General features: G+C 36.1%; 2 protein-coding genes across 2 annotated transcripts in view; one reads left to right on the top strand and one right to left on the bottom strand.

The window, feature by feature from the left end:
* Positions 1–26,431, bottom strand: part of LOC107188743 (phytanoyl-CoA dioxygenase, peroxisomal-like) — a 96,920-nt gene that overhangs the window by 52,153 nt on the left and 18,336 nt on the right. The gene's annotated exons all lie outside the window — the stretch shown is intronic.
* LOC107188741 (beta-3 adrenergic receptor-like) overlaps positions 18,819–26,431 on the top strand; it is a 14,853-nt gene continuing 7,240 nt past the window's right edge. The window contains exons 1-2 of the mRNA XM_015577086.1: positions 18,819–18,920; positions 22,129–22,325. Of these exons, the coding sequence (XP_015432572.1) occupies positions 18,819–18,920; positions 22,129–22,325 (299 nt within the window). The remainder of the gene's footprint in view (positions 18,921–22,128; positions 22,326–26,431) is intronic.

The following is a 26,431-nucleotide window of genomic DNA, read 5'->3' as shown; positions in this document are numbered from 1 at the left end:
CGCGTATTGACGGCGTTTGACTTGGCTATCGTGTCATTCCATTACCGATTGTTTCTATTCGTATTAGTGTTTATAAACATTGGTAGAGATATGGTTCAAATAATGTAACAGATTTTTTCAGATTATTCATTTTTTTTATCGTGTTATAAGTATCGTTGAAAATCCCACCTCCTCTTTTAATGTGTCTTCGTTCGGGACGATAATCGAGAGGAGTCTGTACTTTTATAATTCTCCAATGACAAAGGACTTTCTCTTCGATTTCCACGTCTCTTCAAATCCCTACCAATGTACCATAGACGAGTTTACACGGACAAGTCTATCTTCTACAGGCTTTGAACACTCAACCATATTTTACGTTTGGATGCATAGAAGGATTCAAGTCCGTTGTTGTAAAACGAAACCGATTTTCGTAAGAATCGATACAGCGATAAAATCCGCGATAAAAATCTCATTGTACGCTGCATGAAAAACTGATTTATCTGCCGGGTCCTGTCACCGTTGATAAATAACTGCACCCCCATTCACCCCGTTGCCGAACAAACGGACGAGACACGGAAGATTTACACTGTTACACCGCCTCCACGATACTCCTGCATAATCTTAATGGACGCTAAGTGATCGCGTCTATTTGCATTTGTAGAAATATATTTTCCTCTTCTCGAGGAAAGGCTCTGTATACAAGGAAACCCAAAAGTTTCGTTCGTCCAGGAACGGATTAATTAAAATTCCTCGTCTTTAGGATCCTTTTTTCTTGATCCCGGTTTACGATTTCCATTGAATTGTTCACAGAATTCTTGCTTTGGTAGCATACAGAGCTCGCGCTTCTTTGTATCTTTTGATCGTGTAATGTTTAATTAAACCTGACTGGCTTATTCTGTTGCACTTACTTTTACTATTTGTATTTGTAGACTGTGGATGTTTATGTAAAACTGAAATATCCTATGTCTCGAGAACAATTATTGATTTTAAATTCTAATACAGTTACTTTACTTACAGTTAGTAGATACTCTATTAGCGATGTCACTCGAGAAGTATTTTCTATCTCACAATCATTAGTATGAATTCTACCATTGCCCGCTACCATCGCGGAGGACTCGAACTGCAATAATAAACTGTGTCGAAAAATCTGACGCTCAATGGGATAATCGTTTTCAGAACATTTGAAGGATGTATCATGGCACGGAACTGAAGCACGTGGCTGAGGGTCCAATTCACGCCATAGGTTTGGTTGAAGGAGCCAGTAATCAGGTTTCTGGGATCCCCGAATCGTTTACACGCACGTGTCGTATGAGCCTCTTACGGGGTAACGCCGAAAGTTTTCCATTCCGCCAGGCTCCATAGTACCGTTATTTAACGATGATTACTTTCCCATGGTTTGATATACCGTCGTAACTTCGAGAGACCGGAAGTGGCGATATTTCACCGGCACTTGGCACAACGTGACCGCTTTAATACAGCCGAACTTCACCCTTCGGATATTGCATCGCGTTCTCTATACGATGTTCATTTCTTCCCCTCCTTCGCGATCGTAACGAAGGAGATTAAATGCGATTTTTTTTTATTCGATGATAATTCGCTAGCTGAATCATCGCTTCTCAGAAATGAAATTGCATAATGCGGAGGGTGGAACTAGATCGTTATGCGGATATTAAAATGCAGGGCCACGAACAGTGTTTTCCATCCCTGAATGGATAGAGAAGTGTGACTGTGAAATTAGTGCATTGGAGTAGCGTGGTTTATTTTTAATGATGCGTGGAATGTGAAAAATGGTACTTTTAAAAGGATTCCGATTTATTATACTTGTATTTCCTATCTTTACATGTCACGTACTGTGATTTCGATTTGATTCCTTTATTGTAAAATGAATTTGTTGTTAGGTATATTAATGAGTGATCTATTATTTTTTATTTGTTAATCAAATGGAATATTTGTTTCCTTGACTATATGCTTTGATATTGTTAAAATATGTTAAACTCAAATTACATTGTCATCTTATTCAGAAAATAGTGAGTTACTCATTGGTAGACTCTATCTTTCATCGATTAAAAAAGTAATAATCAAGTAAAAAATCAAACTTAATTAATTCGATTGGGTACGCTAACAAGGGAAGTTGGTAACCCGAAAATTCCGATGTTTTTTAAACTTTGCAGGTTTGTAGGGGACCTCAAGAGAAGTATAGCTCAACTTTTGTTTTTGGCCCAATTTCAGTTCTTCAGGGTGAAAACATCCCTTGAAGGTAGGTAGATGTTTCCATATTTCCCTGTATATCTTTAAAACGTGTAGATATAAAAAAATGGTTACAATAAAAATTAAATGGTTTTGTATGCTCTATAAAACAATGCAATTAAATTGATAAAAATTCGTTGTTTAAATAAAAACATCCTCCCCACTTTTATTAATTATCAATTTAATTGCATCGTTTTATAGAGATAAATATAATTCTAAGATAATTTTTATTATAACCATCTTTTTATATCTACGGTAGTTTTCAAGATATACAGGGAAATATGGAAACACCTATCTACCTTCAAGGGATGTTTTTACCCTGAAGAACTGCAATTGGACCAAAAACAGAAATTGCGCTATACTTCTCTTGAGATCCCCTACAAACCTGCAACTTCCCTTGTATACGAAATATTCGAAACCTAACTAAACACTTGCATGATCTTGAACGTCATTCTGTGCTACATCGTAGAAATGGTCTTGATACACGCTTCGATACGATCTAACAAAATATGTAGCATTCCATTTCAAACATGGAATCTTCATTCTTAAAAGGATAGTGCAAACACAAGAAAATTACATACGCCATTATGTTGCCTATAAAAAACACAGTACTACTTTTTCTTCACATTTATCGGTTACGAGAAAAACACTAGCTAGTAAATCCGTGAACAGCCTCTATAGTACTGTATACTAATGAACGATGTTGCATGTACCCTTAAATCTACCCAACCCACCGTCAAATTAGCTCGTTTGGCATCTGAATATTTCCACCTGATATTATATTAAACATAGATCGTTCATCAAGTTCACATTGTCCCAATTACAAGCGCACCCCATTCTTTGTCAAACTAAACGTCCGCATCAGTGGTCCCGCGCAAACGACGCCTATTGACTCTGATCGCGATCGTTAACTGAGTTCCACTTCGTAAATTTCAATGTTACCGATATTGCGTTACAAGCGTTTTTCCCTTTGAACATGGTCAAACGACGCCTCCATGAGGATGGAAGTCGTTCGAAATCGAGATTCCTGTATTAAATTCGCCCTGTTAACAGAGTTTCGGCCGCTTTGTCATGGCGCCGTGTTACGATCTCGATCATTACACGTTTTTAGCGGGTCCAACGAAAGCAGTTTCCCTAATAATAGAAGTTCTATCTGGAAACGGAATTTCGTTCCACAAAACTGTTCCGCGGTTTTCGACCCGTTTTCTAACTTTCCAAGCCTCGAGGAGTTAATATTGTAGAAGTTGATGAGGGAACATTTTCCATGCGGATGCGCTGGTTACTTTACCAATATTGGCATATGACCTTCTTCTGCGGTGTATCTCGGTCAATAAATTTCACGAATTCCGATCGTTTTGTCCAAGAATTTAAAGATCGCCACCGAAGCGTCCTGCCTGTCCCGTTCACTTCCTCCTTTCGAATCCGTTTTATTCCTCAGAGGGACAAAAACCCCGAGACAAGACCGTAGTGGTTTTCAAGGGGACAGAATTGCACGTAAACGGACACGAAATTTTCGGTTATATACTCGACAGAAAATTTCTGCCCATGCAAATCTGGGTCGCCTTTCTTCTTTCTTGATAGTTCCGCTCTGTCGTTCAGTTTTATTGAATCCGAAACGATTTTTATTTACTTCCGAACACAGAAGCAAAGAATATTCGGGGAGGGATCTTACGAGAATAGAATTGAATGTCCAGTTAGAGAAGTCGTGGAGAGATAAAATAGGTTTTTTCATGAATTTTGTATCTGATAGTAAAGGAAACTCGTTCGGGAGAAAATGGATTGGACGAGGTCAGATGGTTGAAAGAAATTACTTCAATGTCCGGGAATTGTAATCCTAATTGACGTATAATAGTTTGAATGAAGTTATTTATGCGGTGATGAATATTTGAAAATGATCTGTTACTGTGGACATTTGGAAAAGGACGGAAGACAGATTTTTTTATTATCTTAAAGGATTTCTAGTTGATTGAAAATTTTTAAAAGTCTACATACCCGTTATATACAATATGTATACATATACAGTACCGGAGAAAAGTATTCGTACACCCTTTGAACCGAAACAACTTTTTTAAAATTGGTCCAAATGACTTGAGTTCTTGTGTGATGTTGGGGACTCTAGTTTACTAAATTATGTGTAAAATAAAATTGGAAAAGTTGCAATTGGTCGGAATCGCAAAAAAAATAGTAAAGGTCGTTTTTTACAACTTTTTAATTTGAGGCTATGATTGATGTCCAGTAGCCATGTCGATTTTTTGAATGAATAATCGACTGACACATGTGATTAGTATTTTCTCTCATCAATCGTTTTTCTATAACATGGATTTCATTTTGTAGAATTAAAATATTTAAACACGAATAATTAATTTATAAAAAACGGTGTTTAGCTATTTATTTCTGACTGACTTAATGTTTAAACAAGAAAAAAAACTTCGAATTCCAGAGGTTGATAAATTTCCAGGAATTGAAATTGCCTGTCGATGTTTCACGATCCCGATTTCTGGGTCATGAACGACGCATTCGAAATTTCGTATTTACCGTGACATGTTTCCAGTGGATCGATTTAAATTATTCGACGTGTCCTGCCCGTTTCTTTGCGTTAGCCGCGATTCTTTATGTGAACTCACCCGGTCGGTCGGCATGATCACGCGAGTCGTACGTATGTTCGTCGATAACGCGAACTCGACCCTCATTGGGGTTGCCTCTTTTTTTTTCTTTTCAGCTGGCAAACTTCGTATAAGAATCCCATCACTCATACACGCGAGGGCTGTCTTTTCCTCCTCTCCCTCCATTTTTCTCGCGGCTGTATTTCGTCGATCGTTATTAATCACTCCCCTCGTCGTTTTGAGACGACTTCAAGGTGAATCAAAATGAAAATTTAATTCCTACGAAGGTCATTAAATATATAATGAAATCTTTGATCACAGTTTATTGTTTCTTTTATCGGTTGTTTGTATGCTGTAGCGGATAAGGGTTTTGGACCGAAGATAATGAAGAAAAAAAATTACAAAGTCTTTGTTTGATAATAACCGATTGTTTCTTCGCGTAGTTACCAGCAACAATTGAGAAACAAACCAAATTTTGACGACAGTTTCGTTATTCACGTTTATATACAATTATGGATGAGCTATACGCGTCCCTTTTTATACCTCGAAAATTGAGTTTAAGAGTAGTGGGGGACACGTCTGTTCCTCAACGGAAACTGTTTTCCAAGAAAATCTAGCGACGCTATAACACCCCATGGGCAATTACGTAATCTGGCCGGATGTATTCCAACTCCCGATAGGGTTAAGAGATCACAAGAGTGTTTTCGTACGTAACAAAGTCAATTCTTATTATGCAAAAGCTGGTTAATTATTTCGTTTCTTGTCCGAGTTGTTTCCCTTATGCTTGTAGTCGGTATTGTAATTGCAACAATATTATTGGAACATCAGTGCAGAGTTTGATACAATTCGTAAATTAATTCAAGGAAAACACATTCTAAAAGTATCTAAACATTCAGTCTACATTATCTAACGAATATTAATTATTGACTAACTGTAAGTTTGTAAAATAATGTTTTTTATTTTCATATTTTTTTTATTAGCTATCATTAGAATTTGTAATATCTGGAAAGTATCACTATAACATGAAAAAGTTATTCCTGCCGTCTCTTCCCGCGAACCATAATTTTTGCCGTTTCGAAGCGAAAGTCATATCGTTCAATTTACGAAACGCGGCGAATCCTTCAAAAATGCAATATCAGAAAACGCCATATTAAATGTGGCATCGGATCACAGTAACTTAAAGAATCTAATAAATATCGGCATTTCCAACAACTGACAAAAACAATTATTTGAAGTTGTTGATATTCACAATTAAATAATCATGAATGTTTTTTTGGGGAGGGGAAAGAAACATTAATTATCTACCATCTGGAAAATTTTTTCGACCCTAGCTCTCGAACGTTTTACTTTGAATTACCTTCGTAACCGCCATCCATCACAGCAGGTGCCAAACTCGGCGATCTCACTCTAACGGGCCGAAAATTCACACGGACTTCCCCCAATCTCTGATCGAGTTGGACCAATCGTGATCCAGTTCGCCCCCCGTCGGCATCCCCCAAGCAACAGACAAACATTCGTCCAAGCGAAAATGGTAACATTCGAGTGCTTTCCTTATCGATCTCCGTCAACGTTGCCCGCGTGATTCCACCCCCTCGGCTCAATGTGCAAAGTGTTTTGTGCAACAAGTACGTAACGATAAATGACACCGGACTGGAATTTCGACCATTCCAATGAGTCCCGTCATTCCCCCGGCGGAGAGTCCCGGTTCGTTTCGCCTCGTACAACGTTTTTCGCTCGACTAACAAGGGACGTTTGATTTCGACCGGTCCACAGTGGACTGGAAACCTGTTCCTTGCAACTAAAATTATTTTAGCGTTATTTCAAGGTTTAAGGTTATAGTATAGAGATCGTTGAATTCGTCTCGACACCAGCTAGAATATTATGAAGTCAAAAATATATATTAACATTTAAAAAATCGAGGTGACCTCCCTTTATCATGAAATATATTTCTTTTTGAAATATTTTATTTGTAGAAAAGTGCATACTGTTCAGCTTTTGTTGGACAAATTTTTTTGCCAGATTATCGGAAATGTCTGAAACATCGTGCTAACAGTGTTAAGTGATATGGATAGTGACAATTTGTGGCCAAAATTAAAAATACCTTTATATCGATTTAGTTTCAACGAAAATGACATTAATGTAACTAACATATGTAAATTAAAAAATATTCAAAACAATAAGAAATTTGTAGAAATTATGATTCCTCTGTTTCGAATTCCAATTCTACATTACTTGAATGATTAATTATTAATTAGCATAAGTTTAAAAGTTATAGGTAATTGCACTTGAAATTTGCGTATTGCTCTTCATAGTTATCAATTAAAAGTTTTACGTCCACATTATTTCTTAAACCTACAAATCAGTCGATAGTAATTTAACTGTAACAGAACTTTAACAAGTTAGTCAATAGAAGGTGAATTGTTCAGTGGAATTGCATGAATGTTAAAACGCAGTACCTTAAATATCTCAAAACGAGAAAACATTGATTTACATAACAGGATCACACTGAACGAAAAAGCAGATGAGACAATCTCCATTATTGCTTTTCCACCGAAATAAATTCATCACAAATGCTAGCTCCGAAAATCGAGATCGCAATCAAGAAGGGGTAGCATTTGCACCCCTCTTCCAGACCACTTTTAGCCACCCTTAATAGCTGTGTTCCTGTCCCTTTCCCACCTTTTCTGATATCCTTCGATCACTTTCATCCCCTTTCGGCCATCTTTGGCCGCCTTCGGTCTCCCAGGTCACCCTCTCCCCGTTTTATACATTTCCAACTCCCTCCGACCTCTCAGCCCCTGATGACTTCAAAACGGTCCCAGCTACTTCTACCGATATTTGAATATACGACTTTAATTTTCGAAGAGAGCTCGTGAGCAATAAACCAATAGAAAGATGGGGGGGGGGGGTGGTTTTATGAGTATCGTGTCCAATTTATTCGGACAGTTGACGTACAGTATACAGTTTGAGTAGCCCGTGTCGAAAATAACCCTGCCCTTAAAGTTCCAAAATAGGAACTACGGTTGAACGGGCATGTCATTGAAATATGCATGACCGCATAAACTGTGGCCGCTCGAGATTCTTCCGTTCCCGTGGCACTCGCGGGTTCGCCTATTTCTGAACCATACAAAGTGGTCGATGAAGCTTGAAAGTATCGTTCTGCATACGCTGTGCCGCGTAGGCGTAGAAGATATGGAACACGGTGATTTTCGAAAAGACATTCCCCTCGTCACCGCCAGATATTCAAATGGTAAACAGCACCGAGGGCTCACGGTGAAGGTTATATCGCGGAGTCTGAGGAACAGTTATTTAGGGGAGACCCAGCCAGTCCTTTATACTGTGAGTGTCAAAGGCTGAATTAGCCAACATTTGGTATGAACAGCCTGTTTCATTTCGTACGAAATATGTGAAACGATTCCGCACAGTGTACGTAAATATTGGTAGTGTAATTGGTAAATGTATTTTTGTTCGTAGTTATTCATAGAAATATCTGGCCACCTTACACGTATAACATGTTATACATGTTTGGTAAATGTTAAATTTAGAGATACTAATTATAATTTGTATTAGTATAAACTTTGATTAATAATATGCAGGGTGAGTCATTTAAAGAAATGCCCTTCAGGAAATAATTTGATCTGACCGAGTCGTTCTTTTGTAGGTGCACGTGCAGCAGACATATGAAAGTTAAATATGTTTTTCAAATGGAATCATATATTTTTTAATGCATTAATGCAGTTCGTTATAGAACTATTAGCTTAGGAGATATTTTAATTTAAAAAATTGCATACGATACTACACGCGACATACTTTTGCATTACTAGTACCACTTCGCAATTTTGAAATTAAAGTATCTCCTAAACTAATGATTTTTCGACATAAATAACTCAATACTTTTCATAGGGAATGACGAGCTGCATCGATTAATACATTAAAAAATATAGATTCCATTTAAAAAACAAATTTGTCCTTCGTATCTCCAAGGTTATACCACCCTGATTATGATTTCAATGATCGTGAATTCTTTCCTGATCTACTAAAGATATGAGTTTATGGGAATCTTCAATGCTATTTTCATGATTTAGTATTACATTTATAATTTCATTAGGAAATAGATCCATTTGTATCATTAAGCCTAATTGGATTATAGTGTCGAGAATTCCGACCCGAAAAGATTAACCACAACTTTCGTCGTAACATATTATATTAATTTTCATCTATTGTTCTACAGCATACTGCTGTTTTATAGCACACTGTGCGGCCGAAATACTGCTTCGCAGAACAATAGCCTAAAATCTGTAGTTTAACTCGAAAGTGGTGGTTAATGTATCGTCGACATCAGTGATGAAATGTCAAAAGGTGAACGTTTTCTGTTAACACGGTTTCAACATTAATCTAAATAAAAAAGTACAAATTTATGGTATTCTATGATTAAAGAATACTATTCGATCCCATATATGCATAAACTCTTGGATACTTTAACAACTGTTATATGCATGAGACAGCGTTATGGTTGAGGACAAAGATGGGCAAACTCATTATCTAGATAAAAAGTTTCTAAAGCATTTATGGTTCGGGTATTGGGACGAAGAAAATTAATAGGAAACGGGGTTTGAATTGTCCATAGGTATACTGTTTCAATTTAATGTTTCTTCTGTGTTAATACAATGTCGATGATTACTTAAACACAGAAGAAAACTTCGATGTTGCAAATGATAATTACATTCTTTACTTTTCCTGTTGACAAAGAAATTCCTATTAATCACGAATATTATTTCCTGGCAGTGCTAAAATGAAATAACGTACACAGCCCTGCATTTTGTACTATGAATAGTGCAGTAACATAACAATAATATTATATAATAATCTAGAGTAGTAATATAACAACTACAGTATGTATATTTTGTAGGTATATTAATTAGTAGTTCACTACTCTTAACCTCATTTCCAATTTATTGTAATGTATCTAAATAAAAAAACTCGGGCCACCGTTGGAATTCCGGCGACAACAAAAAGGTGAACATAATTGTACGATAAAAGAGAGAGAAAGGTGAACATGTCTTAAACTTTACAATTTATTGAAACAGTTTCTTAATACAGCGTGGAATTATAACGAAACTTTGAACTTAGACAGTGATAAATTATTTTACTGACAGTGATAAATTGAATACTCAGAACTGTCTACTTTCAACTTGTATCTAAGACTGAATGTTACAAGTATAATCGTTGGTGGTAACATGTTTCTTCTCTTTCTCCCTTTTTACTGGCTGGTTTAGCAGAGTTATACTATACATGTACGTATTTCGAAGTTTCAGGAAGAAGAAAGGGTTGATTACTCGAACGAAGATGTTTTGGGGTGACTGCTAGTTATCCTAGTGCAGGGGTCCGTAACCCTATGCCCGCGGGCACCATGGCGCCCGGCGATCATTTTACGTGTGCTCGCCGCTGTACGACCACGATAAAAAGAATTTAAGTTTTCAATAAAATGTTCTGTAAAACTTTTATATGTTCAAATTATATTTTTGGAATTCAATATTTTCTTGTACATTATGTATATTGTTAACTATGTCCAACTATAAATTTACTTTGAAAAAATAAATGGTGCCCTCCGCCCGACCAATATTCTAGAATGTGCTCTTAGATACAAAAAGGTTGGGGACCCCTGTCCTAATGACTTAATGTCAAAGGATACGCTTTGAGATTGCCTCAGACGGCGCATGGTTGAGCCAGTCTGTTGCCTCGTTGGTTAGTGATAACAAAAGACAAACCGCCGAACCGAGGTTTTTTTTCGGTTTACCACCAGATTTGCCAAATGCGAGAACGAAGTTCAACAACAATTCGTCACTCGTCACCACTTACCGATGAGAGAAAGAACAGACTCGCTGAACCACGCACCGTCTGAGGCAGTCTTGCGACAATGCTGCTTTTACTCCAACAATATTTTGTGATATCATTTAGGACTCTAGATACTTTCTCAAGCAAAAAATGATCCTACTACAGTACAAATGATCCTACTACAACAATATTTTGTGATATCATTTAGCACTCTACATACTTCCTCAGGCAAAAAATGATCCTACTACAGTAAATCCTCGATGAGTGTTCGAAGACTCCTCAGCACTGACAAGGAGGAGTCCCCAAGCGTAACGTTCACTTTTTAATGAGGTTTAGCACAGTGATAGAACTTGGAACTCTGAAGTCACAGATATTTGTTTCAGCCGCATATGGCTATTAATTTATGAAATATTTAATGTTCAGTGCCGTGGAGCCTTCGCACACTCATCGAGGATTTACTTAACCCTTGACTGCGGCAGATTCCAACGTGAACTGTGCATAGCAGACAGCAAATATCTCACCATGATCGACGCTGCGAATAACAAAACTTTTCGTCAGCGATAATGATTACACAAAATTTTAAGCTACACGGTGACAGTAGTCCTAACAGCCTCCTGCAAATCATGCAAATAATAAGCGCTTTGTAGCCATCGTTGTTAAGAACATAGCATCAACATTTGCTGGTGAGCGATATGTATTGGTTAAACGCCTATAGGCGCCAACAACATAAGTCTGAACGAAATTTCAGAACGTCTATAGTCACGAATAACAGCGAAAGAGTTAAGAAAATAGTGGATTAATCGTTGATATACCTAATATTTGACTATTTGACCTGAGTTTTCTAACCTAAGTACAAGGTAGTTTTTCTTCTGCATTCCGCTTACATTACGACTGTTTACTATTTGGAAAAGAAAGCGGAACACAGAAACCCATCGTTTGGCTCGTACACGTTTAGATCCTCATGTTGTTCCTAAAGTTTTGTCAGTAAATGACAGCCTGTTCTTTTTCGAGGCAAACAGATGGAAGGTTGACACGGTCGGATTCGTCCCGAGGAACCATTCTTCGGCGCAGTTTCGCAATGGCTCCCTTTGTCCGTAAACATCCGCAACAACCCCCGGCGTTACCATGCACAGTAACATCACTTTCAGTTTCCCCGCTCCATGATCGTATACCGATGGCCTCTCCGTCGTGGAGAAGAAACGTCGATGAGAAAACTTTCAACAGCCATCCCCCGCACCGTTTTCCTGTCCCACTTTTAGTAATATTTTCTAGTCGCGCCGGTTAAAATTGCGCGCGACAAATTGTACGCGATTCAATACGCGCAACGTGAATAACTTGCTCCAACCGCGAGATACAATTACTTGTATACCGGGAAACTTTTAATAGTTTGGAAACACATCGCGACGAGCGCGAAGTTACAAAATACATATAATCTATTTGTCATTTGGAGAGAACAATGGCATGAATTACAGGAATTTTATTGTCATCGATTTTTATAAGCTTTCTATTAGTTTACCTGATGGAGTTTGTGTGGAAATTTACTTTTTGTTGCACAGTTGAACAAATGACACAGTGAGCCTTGATTAATTCTACTTACAATAGAAAAATAATGTAGGGACAACCAATACATAAAATATGTATTTCGCTATTCTTCATTTAAGGTGGTTCGTATCTGACTCTCTAGTTAATAAAGCATCATATTACTAATTGGTATTAAACACCCACTAATACATTTTAGTAATGTATAAAAATTACATCTATGAAATTCAACGACATTTCCATTGATCATTCATCGTTATATTGTAAATAAAAAATATATTTTGGTATAACTCCATGGTACTCGTTTCTGATGTGTTTGGCAACATTGTTTTTGCACGCATATCTATACATATGTATATACATGGTGTGTGTTCAATTTTCCCGCGTAGTCAATATTCAATATTCTTATAAGTAAAGTTTATTATATTCTCGTGCATTATAATTTAAAAAATTAGAATTCACTAAAACCACAAAATAAGTGAAAAATTTTTTATATGTATTTGTATTTCGCGGGTATGACCCTATACAGCAACATTGCCAAATCTTGCACATAGTCCCAATAACCATGCAATAACCTACATATCCTGGGCTTTATTGTCAAATAGCTTCCTGCAATGTTCGGCATGGTACAAGATTTAGTTTCATTATCAGAAAGCTCAGGATTTATACGTTCAGTACCTAGTTTTTAGTTAGCACTTCTAATTTTTGTGAATAAAAAAGTTTATACTTCCGGTAAGAAATCATAAGCCTGCCACAAGCTTTTTCTTATTTATTTGATCGGCGACCGAGTCTCAAATTTTTTTGTCTGTGTATTTCGTTTTAATAAACAATCTGTGTGAATTTTATTTAATTGACTAGTCTTTAGTCCCTAGCGTGGGGCCCATTTGACCCACATTGTCAAGATTAATATTTTATTAAAATTAACATAAATGAACATTTATAAACATGATCGTCATGTTGCGTAGATCACAACTCCACGACATGATAACTGCAATATGCATGACAAAAAAACATGATTATACGATATTAAATAACCAAAGTATCGAATGGCCTAAATTGAAAGCTTAGCTCGGAGCGCATATAACCCACGTGACAGCAAATGAATTAATACATCTGTAAGACATTTTAAAGTTACAACATTTTCCCATGTCTTGCATTTTCAACAATAGTATCTAGATGGCGTTAACTTTCATCCGTACCTTATGCTAATTTGACACATTTTTTTCTTCAGAAATGATGTTATTCTAGCACGTATAGGTAAAAGCCGAGGCTCCGTGATTTTTATTTTAAAGAATTTGCAAATTTAATTATTTATCTCTTTATTACATTAATTGTTTACTAAATTAAGTTGGAAAAATGAGGGACGGATGAGGGTTGAAGAGCGAAGGAGGTGAATATTACTGAAGTGGTACAGGATCTTAATTTCTCAAAATTTAAATATGAAATCTGACAAAATATAATGGGTTACTTATTAATATCAATAATATTGACTTTTAATGAATTAACTGGGTTAATATATGTATAAAGTAGCTGGGTTTCGTTGCTTTGAGACCTAACCCAGACCTGTATTAAAGTACAGCTCCTGTAAATCGTATAGATACTACATTTACCAAATATTTAGGACAGTATGTAATTTGAATCCACTTCAATTATGAACATACGGTCTTTTCAATACTTTCCTGTGTCTGTGAACTTTGCGAGCGCATTTAATTACTGTCCGTCAATAGAACCGAAGAGAAGCACTACGGCTTCGAGTACATTGCATACCGTGTACACGGTTAATTTTATGGAAATCTCATTCCTTTAATTTGCCTTGCTCGAGGAAATTTGCAAGAAGAATACACTGTACGCAATTTCGCGAAACTGCAAATCTTATCGTTTAGATTTTGAAGTGCTGATTTGAAAGAGCCGCTTAATTAAAATTTTTGGCGACACGCTAAAGCTGTTTAATTGATTTCTTGCAATAAATTACTTTCAAGGGACTTTCGTAAACGTTTTTACGTATACTTGGAGTGACGAAACGTTAAAGATATTTCGTTCGCGCGTTTTACATTTCAATAAAAATTTCCTTCCGCTCAGTCCACCGCAGCCACGTCGACTACTGCCGGCGAAAGCAACCATTTGCAAGCAGAACGGTTAACAGCGCGAGAATGAAAAGCGGCTAATGCCGCGTGACTTATCGTCTTCAACAGGATTTTCCTGCGAATCCGATGTTCAGGATTTTGTTTATCTTAGTTTTATTCTTTCCATGCTCGATTAATGGGTTTCTAATGGTAGAATTAATGGTTCAAGGAAAAAGATGACTAAGAGAGAAAACTTACTATCAAATGCGTGTTCTCGCGTTTTTTAAATTAACGCCTGACTTCCTCTAATTAATGAATAAATATAACAAATTTATTAATGGACTGTGAATTTAATGCATTGATTGCATATGAAAATGCAGGAAAATTAATAATAGCACTATTTCATTTGTAATGTAATGCAATCATTAGTAGAAACAACTAATTTCTATTTAATTTATATTTGTCAGCCTTAATTGGTTGTTACTATTATTACTTATTAAGCGAATTCTACATTTCGTTGTTGATGCGACAATCATTATTTCGACAGTCAATTTATTAATTTGATGATTATTTAAAAATAAGTACAACCAGTCGAAATTAAATAATAATCATAATAAACACATGCATGTCGTTGGTAAATAAAATTTAGTGCAATGACAATTATCATTACAAAATCCATTGATTCATGCGCAAAAACCTAATATGTAATTAGATTGCGTACGTTTATGCACTTTTGCATATAACAAAATAGAAGTTCTTGTATGCTTTAATTTAATTTGTGTCATATTTATATTCAGATTCAACTCAAAATAAAAATTACAAATTTTCATTACATGTCAGCTTCTACACATTAATCTGTGAAAATATGAATTTGCATAAACATTCATCGAATGAATAATAATGTCAATAAAATAATCGTTCTATTAACTACTAGACTGTTTTCATTATAGAATCTCTAAGAACTGAAGTCAGGCAACCGTATAAATTGAATTTCAATGTTGCTTAAACAGGGAATCGAATGACAGACTGAGACAGTACTCGCAAGTTCTCTTCGTATAAACGTTGAAACACACTTAATAGTCGATAATGGAGCAGCCTCGATAGAGGCATAACCAAATTATCTTATCGTCTGGCTGTTAGTGATCTAGAAAACAATGCGTTTGAGAGAGACAGAGAGAGAGAGAGATGGGTGAGGAGGTAGGCCATTGTACGTACATACGTACAATTCAACGAAATCTGCTCTTGTTGCAATTTATTGTTCCCACTTGGCAAATCATAATTTTAGCATGTGTTGCTCGAATGTTATTTCTACCTTTTGACTGTTATGCACATCTAGCTTCCATTTTATAAAAAAGAAACCTTCAAGGGGCAATTAATTTTAATTAAATAAAATTTATTAAATGTCTATTTGATTGAACACCCGCCATTTCATCGCTTAACTACAATGAAAGTCTACCTTTCAATTATTAATAAAACTAGAAGCCTTGAATGAACACTTATTTTGAAGTAGACTATAAATAAATTCAAATCGCAATAATGAATTTTCAACATGTATGTAACTAAACAGAAAACTTCGACATGTATTTATTAAATTTCATTGTATCTTCAGATTATAAAGTTGTAAAACGACTTTTACTATTTTCGTCGCGATTCCGATCAATTGCAACTTTTTCCACATTTTGTTAACACATCATATAGTACACTAATACTTCTAAGTTCACAATGAAACTCAAGTCACTTGGTCCAATTTTGAAAAAGTTGTTCTGTTTTAAAGGGTGTAGCAAGACTTTTCTTATCCACTGTACATTTACACACAGTACATATCGTGTTATCCATCGAGTGAGTATCTACTCTGTTGTTTAGACACTGTATTTTTGCTTGGATAGTCTTCTCAAGGTTTATCGTTTTAACGACCTAAAACCTTGATTATTTTTACTTTAACAGTTTCCACAAGGTTCGTAACTTTAACGTCCTAAAACCTTCATTAGAGACTGATGCCTCCATTTAAACTGCATAGTTTTGTTACTAAATTATACAAGTAGGATTGCTTATGACACTTTAAAACTTTTAGCAATTAGATCCGAAAAGCTTTTCTTCTTTTTCAACGATTTAATTCCATTTCTCAACTCTATTTCCAACGAAACAGGAAACTGAACGTTTTATAGTCGGAAGAGAAACCCCATTTGAACGTTCTAAATCGCAGACCTTGATCCACGGGAGACAGTAAAAAGATATTTTCTAGCGATTGAATTTTTAAGCTTCACTTTCGCGACGGCCGGTCTCCAAGGATAGAAAACACATAACTTCGATCGAAACCGGCAATACATTGTAATCACTTTCGTTCTGGATTTTGAATCACAAGGGACCTGCGGTCATTATTCTTAATTATAAATTATTATCGATTTTGTTCGATTTCATTCTCTACCGAAACATACAAATGCTGTTTCGAATTGGCATACAATATTTCATGGTAATCGATTGTAGACCGTTACTATAAACGTTTCTGTAATGTCTGATGTATTATTCAATATATCTCTGCGGTAACTAGCATCGTTAATTGGCATGTTTGGTGGTGAATAGAGGACTTCGCTTCACGACAACCGACCTTTCGTGTCCTGATGTAACGGCCTTGACCAAACCGATGCCTTCTTATGAATCGATATCGCAAGGAGGTTGTCCGGTAAAACTTGTAAAACCCAGTTCTATTCCTCGATACATCCTTCCATTTCAATAAAAATTAGCTTCATCGCGCAAGGTAACCGAATTTTCGAATACAATACACTTTCTCTCTTTAAAGACACAAATTAACACAAAAGAAATTGAGAACAGTAAAATTGAACACCATTTGGTTAAAGATTCATGGGAACCAAATTTCTTTAGCAGTTATAACAATTTTCGTTTTGTTGAAGAGATTAGATGCCATTTGAACTGTTTCACTATAAATGTAAGTATACATTTGGGTATACTTGACGCATTTATTTTCTATATTAACATACAAGCTATAAAATAAAATAAGTTCTTTTCGCTACAATCTAAGATAATATAAACTTATTTGAACAAGACAGTAGTATACAAACTTTTGAGCAATACTGTATACTGAATTAGATGAAAGCATACGATCTGTGAATAATGAAAAATTAGAATAACGGAACGTTTGGATATTGAAGTAGGTATCCGAATAGCAGAAATTCGATTAAGAAGAGTTCTACTATGTTTATATTTTTCACTGAAACCTTGTATTAACGTCACATGTTATAAAAAATTATGAAAGATGGGATAATTAAATTAGACCAGCAGCAACCTGGGATGCAACATCTCAACTGCTGTTGCAGTTGGGAATCATGGTGCTTTCGCGAAGTTCAACCAATACTACTGAAGGTTTAATCTTTATCACGTGGAATGATGAAAACTTAATTATAAGAATAATATCACTAAATGTATGTATACTTTTAGAATATCTAATTAGTTATTTTAATTTCCAATAGCAAGTGTCACCTGATGATATTTTGAATTTTATTTTCAATCAAATAGTTACTGAAATATAACTATAAGAAGAATGTAAAATAGAAAAGATAACTTACAGTTTCGACAATTTTTTATTACTAAATTATGAATTCTATCTATTTCAATTATACGTGAATATACAAAATAGAATGTAACAAATAATTGTATCATAATTCAAGAAAGTCTTTGTACTATTTTCATTACAGCGAAACTTATTAGTACAATGCCCACGTCTGTTTATGTATTATAAATTAGTTAATAATAATACGAATTCGTATAAACATTTGTATGCTCAAGCATACACAATGCAAGAAACCATCAACTTCAATAATGTTTAATAAGTCATTACTTTGTTTTTAATCTAATAGAACCATTGCTGAAAAACATCAATTTCTACTCGAAAGGTTTTTTAAAATTAGCTTATAAATGAAGTAAATTAAACAATGCCATCCATTCTTCTTAATCGTACACAAGAGAGCTAGAAAATGAAAACACTCAAACCACTTCTAACATGTACGTACGCTGATAGTGCGGTTAATGGTAAATTATCAAAAATACTCGTCGAACAAATATGAAAACTAAAATAATTAAAAATACTCGTCAAACAGGTGTATAAAAAATGTCTAACGAGTTCCACCGTTATCATTTCTTTCAATGTCTAGCTGCCTAAAGTCAACATTACATATTCCTATTGAGTAACCAAAATAGTTTAGGAAAGGTTAACTAGCACTAATCCGTGGAGCGCTGTAGTCACGAAATCTACCGTTAATAACAGAGTTACCCAGACTCTAAACGAATCACTCCGAAGTTTGATGATGATCGTAGGTCGCTAGTAGTATTAACACTATTTGGTTCAGTTATTTCTGACTAACATCGAGCCACGTGGCGGATGTTTTAGGTGCATCCGCCATCATGACGCTGTGCGCTGCTACGTGCCAGAGGGTCGACAGAGCTGGAAGAGCGACCTGAACGCTGCCAGGATCGATCAGCTTCCTTTCTCCGGAGCTAAAATCTTCGAAGGCGACAACAATACGCGGGAAAAAGAGGAATGGTCCCTTGGGCCTTTGGCGTGCCTCTCATCCTCGTTTCTGCTCTGGGACTTCTTCTTAACGGTTACGTTCTCCTCGTGGTCCTCGGACTGGGCAAACAGGTGAATACCAAACTCTTCCCTTTACCCCGAGATGTACGAGAACTTATCGGACATGGATCGCACGTCAGCAGACAATCCAGGGGATGGCCGCTAGGAGACAATGGATCACTGACACTGCAGGAATTATTCAATAGGCTGTCGGTCCTCCTTGATGGTCGTGTTACCGATGACAGAGGATGCACAATGAAGTTTGATAGTGCATAATAGCTGGTCGGATAAATCTGCAACGAGAACTCACTGACCCAGTGAAGTCGAGGCTAGTCGCGATTCATGGATTGGAAGAAGAAAGTGTTCGATCGGATGTTGAGAAATTTCTATAGTTGGGTAGTGAAGCAGCTGTAGTTTCAATTAAATTCCTTATCTCAGGACGAATCTCACTGGTGCTTCACTGGGAAACTACAGTGGTTGTAGTCGATTCGAAAACGATTGACAAAGTTTACTATGATTATTAGACGGCGCAATTTATACATTTATAAAGGGTGTGCAGAATGCAGCAAGATAACTGCTTTAACGAAGGTATAGCCCTGTAACTTATGATTTTTTTTACAATATATCAAAATTTACCGATTTCAAATCCGTTTTCAAAATTGATCTCAGCTTGTTATCATATTAAAATTGCAACCGTACATAAAGATAAAAATATACATATATATGCATAAAAATTAAAACTTAAGATTACATTTAACCCTCCGGAGGTCGTAGTTAATCTGGTAATATTACATGCACAATGTTTTTACAAATATCTTCAAATAGACATATCTAAGAACTTGTGCACCAAGACTAGCTGAACTATGATACTTTAAGGTTCTATGCATGCAATGCTCGCGACCGATAAAGAGATTGTATATTATGTAGGTACAGCGATAACATCGAGCGGCCGAATCACCTTCATGGTTTTCCGAGGGCGTATTTTTTCCGAAGGGTTAAACTTCACTATGAGATTTGACATACTTTCGCCACTTTTACGTGCCCACGTGAGACATGCTGATATACAAGACTCTTATTTTATTATTAATTTCACAAAGTCTTCTATAGAAAAAATAAATTTCTGTTTAATTTCCACCTTTATTAAATCACTAAAAAGTTTAATTTAAACAAAGATCGGTAATCTACTGATTATAAGTAGACTGCAGATCTCTATGTAAAATCACACATCTAGACACAAAACTTCAAGAACGCAGTTTAAACAGAAACTTATTTTCTTCGTTTTATTAAAGTCACGAAAACCTGAAAAATGTTACGTAACTTCATTACAATTTTTATTTTATTTTGTTGCATATATTGATATTTGTATCCGTGAAAATTTATACAAATTGTGGTCCAAGTAAAAACATTATTTTTTCGTGTATTGAATGAATACTTTTTCAAATTAATACTGACTTATATTTCTATATTTAAAAATTGATTAAACGATGACATAGAAATGGAAGAATTTTCGCATAATTGTCAAAATAACTGAGAACTCGGCGACAACATCATATCATAAATTAATCAACTATCCAAAAATATGCAACAATAAAATTTCCCAATACAATAAAACTTTCATTCGTACCCCGACCAGCTCGTATCTTTTAATCGTTGCACGAACAATTGAAAGTCCAAATGCCGCGGGCTACTGGGGATAATATACCATGATCCTCTTACGAGATTTTTTTATTCTATAGCTACGATCATTTTCAATTCCACCGAAGAACTTAATACAGGGTTAATAGTATTTGATATGGGTTCGCGGGGCTTTGAGAGCTCGATTTTTCCGATCGCGGTAATCCCGCCCCTTTTCAAGCGGTTTCATTCTGATATGGGAGCCACTCCTTTCGCAAGCATGACACATTTCTCGAACGAAGAAATGAAACCCGCGAAAGGAAAGTGGCCAACCCTGGAAATAGCCTTTACGCTTTCACGCGAGCCGTTACAACGAACAACGGGAGCCGGCGCGGCCCCCAGACGGTTAAAAAAGATCGCACGCTTTTCGATACTATATCGAAGGCCGAGACGCTGAATGACAGTCGTAGAACTGGGTCGAATAAAATGCGTCCCGACGTTCCGCGAAACTACTCGTCAGATTTGCCCCAGTGTTTCTACCGTAAATGTGATTGCATTGGAAGCTTTCTCTCGGAGTTTTGCTTCCGGCCAAAACAGACTGGTGTAAAAGATACATACAGGGTGGGGCAATAACTATGTCCACTTTGAATGTTGCCGTTATTTGTAATAATATGAAAAAATGTTATATACAAAACTTACACGGTATACAGGGGGGCATATTGTGACACAAACATTTTCTGCGTGGGTGAAGGCATAGAGGAGATTTCAAGGTCATCTCTATTTTTTTTAATGGAATGCTATGTTTTTTTTATCACCATGTGATAGTCGGTGTTGAGACGACTTCAGCGAGCTATCATTGAAGGTCACGCAAGGTCAAATGTGGTAGTAAAATAAATTCTTACATTACAGGAGATGCTCGAAGTGGTGACCGTTTGCGTCAATGCAAAGTTGCAATCTTCGTATCGCTGCATCACGTGCATGTCTTATCGTTTCTGAACTTATTCTAGCATCGACAGGGAGGAAAATCGAACGAGGGAGGTTGACTTGAACCTCGATAAATATCGCAAGAAAAAGTGAAAATTGTTTTATGTGCCACAAACAAGACAATTGGCATTTTCAAATTTTATCAGTTAAGTCTAAATTCATTTTGTTCCTAGATTCATCAAATCTTCAATAGAAAATATTGGGTTAGGTTTAGTAGGTGCTTATTACATTTGGCTAGAACTTCTCCGTTACATATTTCTATCTACGTATACCCCTTTTACTCTTTTGGCAATTGTCCTGCTCTGTCTCGTTGCAATAACTCTGTATTGTGGAATAAATTGGTATCATCATCACTATTAAAATATCAATTTCTATTTCGTTCCTGTTTCCATAAATAGGTCTTCAAAAACTGAGATCTGCGCTAAGATTAGCCACTAATTAGTCCTACAGAAAACAAATATCTATAAAAATGTTTCTATAAAATCCAATTTAAGAAATGTTATATAAAAAGAAGTCGACGAAGTAGCGGCTAAGAAATGTAGCAACGGATGATGAACGAGTGTCGGAAAGTGTAGATTACGAGATCCCAGCTAGAAATTGATCCCGTACCATCTAAGAAGTTTTGTTGCGAGGAGGGAAGTTCAGTTAACAAGTTAACCGCGTATTGCCGTGATGTCCGCAGACGCAGCAGCAACAAACCGCCAATACTTTGTTGCTGACACACTTGGGTGCGGTGGAAGCGGCCGTGTGTCTGATATTACTGATCTTTACTACTGGTTCCTGGCCCATCGCCGGCACCTGGTGCGTCCTCCACGGTTTCCTTTTAACTCTTTTGCATCCGGTCGCTCTCTGGACCGTAACTGGACTGAACTGTGACAGGTGAGTAGATACTTCACTGCACTTTTAAAATATTTCGCAGCTAATGAAGTTTTATTAGCCCTTGATCGATAAAGAAACAGACATATTACGTGACTGGAATGGTTAATTCTCACAACGGAAAGATAACTCGTTACAACGTACCTAATACACGGGATTTTATTGAGCAGTTGGTTCAGGATTGTACTTTCGTGATTCGAACGTCCGTGACGCAACGGTACCATCGACAAAGTAGACAAACGACTCTCAGTGGAATCCTGGGCGTAGCCACGCTATCAGTCAGGGGGGAGAGGAGGGGCAAAAATATTAACACGTCGACTGCCACAGTGAAAAAGGCTGTACATAGCCAGACACGCTTTATTTTGTTTTTAAAGTCATAAATCGTTGAAAATGTATGCATTTTGTGAATGGAGGCTGTTGGTCGTGTTTCAAATTATACTGGAATATTAAATATTACGCAAAAATTTTGTAACTCAGGGAGGAGGGGGGGGCAAAATCTAATTTTTTTCTTGTAGGATGGGGCAAAAGCCACTTTTTTCCGTCCAAGGTGGAGGGCAAGCCCCCCCCTGTCCCCTGGGCGACGCCCATGTGGAATTCTGCTCTTTTTCGAAGTCCGCGGCGGAACATTATTTCTGCAACGTTAAAAACGTATACCCTGTTTTTCAATTTCGCAATTTGATTTTTCATGGGCTTTGGAACATTGTATTTAGAGAATATATACAAGCTGCACTAATTAAAAGAGAACGTGTAGAGGCAAAATTTCCATCATTTATGGAATAATATTAAGCAATTAAGGACATCATTGTCATTCCAAGACAGAGGCGAAAGTTTTCGTCAAAATCATGTTTTTCAAGATTTCATAGTCTCTTGCTTTAACAAACTTCATATGTGTTTACTGTTATTATTTGTATTGACTGCTTTGTCCAGTGAAGGACCCAGATAACAGACATATGTCTTTACTGCTTTTATACTTTCATAAAACAAATGTCCCTAAAACTATGATGTTATTTTTATTCAACGTACTATTGTCGATTAAATCAGCATCTCTTTACGTGGTAATAATACAATAATTAAAATCTACAGTTATTAAAGATCTGATTGAAACACACTATGCTGTAACGTAATCATTTTTAATTTTCAATATCTCGTACTGATAAATATTTATCCAGAATCCCTACTGTTCCTGAGTTAATAAATCCTGCGTCATCCGGACTCGTAAAACATATCACCTCAGCTTCCACATTGTTTCCAGAAACATCTTAAACTTTGTCCTATATTCTCAACCCTTCTTCCAATTTCAAAACCTTTTACAACCCTACCCCCTAGACGAACTACAGTTTCGGATCTCACTGTTACTAGCACTAATACACGTTCAGTTCTGAATCTAACTCAGTTATAGTGAACTTTCGCAGAAGATTGTCTTCAAAAATATAAATCTTTTAAAATTCTGTCCAGAACATATTTTTAGAAAGAAACCGATTTTATGAGTATTTGATTAATTATTTTAACGTTCAAGAGCTTAGGGGCACGTTTTCCCGTTACCCTATCGAGTTCAAACTTTGCACAGATTATTCTTTTATTAATTGGAACTATTCTGCAGGGTGCCGCGAGAAAAATGTTGACAAAATTTTTTATCGAGACCAAATAAGAGCCCCCCTAGTGAACATCTTATATTAAAATATAATACTGTATATAAGAAATACAGTGTTTCTAACATTAGCTAAATATGTTATCGAAAGTTAAACGGTGAAGAAACGCGGAGTTTATAGACCGGAGACGCGAGATCACGCGATTTACGTCTAAAAAAGACTCTGGTTCTCCAGCCGTAAAGTCGGCGAGCCGTTGGATCGAAGGTTCTCTATCTCGTCGAATAGACGATACAAAAATCGTGTTTGCGCCGAAACCCGTGGTGACGTTCAACGAGCTGTGGCCTTACGGAGCACAAAGCCTACAAGCTTTTCGCTGTAAGATGTCAATAGCGGCTCCCAGTATTAAGCCAGGTACATATCTCTTTGGTCGTCAACCGGTGCGGGATCTTCAATTCAATCTGAAACCCTTCGGACAAATCGTGTCATTCTCGTGTGCTCGTATCAGGACTGCTAAGTTACGTGTCCATTTGAGAGGATCTTGCTCGAGTTCCTTGCAATAGTTTCTCGCGAGTATGTGTCCATTTCAGCTCAGCTTCGAAAATTTGTACTCTCAAATAATCCAATAGAAAACTCGCCGAGAGCTTAATATCGCACAGAACTCTCAGAACCGTGTCCACTTGAAGTTCGTCTTCGATCCCTGGCAGGAAGTTTCCGGTCACACGCATTAATACGAAATTCACTGAGAATATTCGTATTTGAGAACTATAAAATATTATCATATAAAGATTGAAGTAATGGGAAATTGAAAGGAGGCTAATACGAAGTAAATAACAATATAATAACACAAACTTTTATTTATTATGAAAAAGAAACACAATAAAAAATGAAATGTTACATGGAAAAAAGTTTCCGATCATAGCTAGAATAAGTACGTTCTTGAATATGAGAAGCGTAGATTATAAGTATAAACACAGAAGAAGACCACAGAAATGGAAGTAGAAGTTCACCTCTACGGAATCAATATGTCGTACAATTTCATTCAGTACACAAGCAAGTGAAATGTTCAATATGCCACCACACAAAGTGTATTCGAATGATATAAAGGTAAGAATAATCGAGCTATTGAAGGAAAGAAATAGCCAAAGAAGAGTTGCACAGATCATAGCATGCAATCAAAGTACAGTCAGTGACTTAAAAAGAAAATATAACGAAACAATTACGTTAAATTGTAAAAAATATGGGACGATTAACTTCGAAAGAAATAAATCAGCAGTGGGCTCGAAACGTTTCTGACCTTACGGTCGGAAATCGTTTAAGTTATATGGGTTTCTCATTTCGAAAAGCAAGGACGAAAACATATCTTACGAAAAAACATAAAAGGGAACGCTTACAATGGTGTTACAACGCTTACAATAAGGAAACTTTGTTCCATGTAACATTTGTATTCTTATCTTGTTTCTTTTTCACAATAAATGGAAGTTTGTTATTTACTTCGTATTAACTTCCTTTCAATTTCCCATCACTTCTATCTTTATATGATAGTATTTTATAATTCAAAAATATGAATATTCTTAGTGAATTTGGTATTAATGCGTGTGATCGGAAACTTTTTGCCAGGGGTGGAATCCTCGCATTCGGTGCAAAGCCTACATTTGCGAACAAAAAAATTACCACTTTTTCGATTCGTTTTATTTTTAGGTTCATTCAGTTGGTGTAAGGAGTGGAATGACCCTCCATTACTTTTTAACGTCAACTCGAAACTTTAGTACGTGTTTAATATATGTACCCTAGTAGCACAAAATATTAAATACATATTCATTTTTAATATTTAAATATACATACAATGTTTATTTCATATTACGAAAAAAATATTTATTTAATATTGGAAACAAAATATATATATATTCTGATTGACAACTAAAAGCTGTATAAAACTCAGTACGTTAACCTTTTAAATTGAACTTAAGAAATAATAAAAATAAAATAATTAGAAAGGTGGTAACTTTACCGTACTGTCTTGTCGTCGACGACGTATTTACGATGAAGTAATTTATTTTAAAACCTTATGCATTTCGAGATCAACCTGCACCAAACCGAATTTTTAACTGCTGGTTGTCTGCAGCACGTGGAGTAGTAGACAATTTCTTTTGGTAAGACGAACAAATTTCTGAACATATTTCGTTCTTCTCTTTTCGTTTCCAAATTTCTTTTCATTGAATCGCAGAAATCGAAATAATTATATACGAATTTTCCAAAAAAATGTAAGGGATGAATTCAAACAGTATTTTATGACATCGTATGGTGTAGTTTCATGGCAGTATACATAGACATATACATATGTATATTATAATTGATATTTCCTTACGTCGTATTCAATAAATGAGTGAAAACGGTGTCGTATTCATAGAAAGTATAGTTAGGAACATCCACTTTATCGGTTTCACTCCCACATTTTTTCTTTTTAATCTTTTTAATTCCTATGACATCTGTAATTGGAAAAGTTAAATAATATATTTATTT

The sequence above is a fragment of the Dufourea novaeangliae genome, unplaced genomic scaffold (assembly GCF_001272555.1).
Source record: "Dufourea novaeangliae isolate 0120121106 unplaced genomic scaffold, ASM127255v1 scaffold108, whole genome shotgun sequence".
NCBI classification, from domain to species: Eukaryota; Metazoa; Arthropoda; class Insecta; order Hymenoptera; family Halictidae; genus Dufourea; species Dufourea novaeangliae.
Note: the sequence above shows the minus strand (reverse complement) of the source record. Positions and strands in the feature narration are given on the sequence as shown.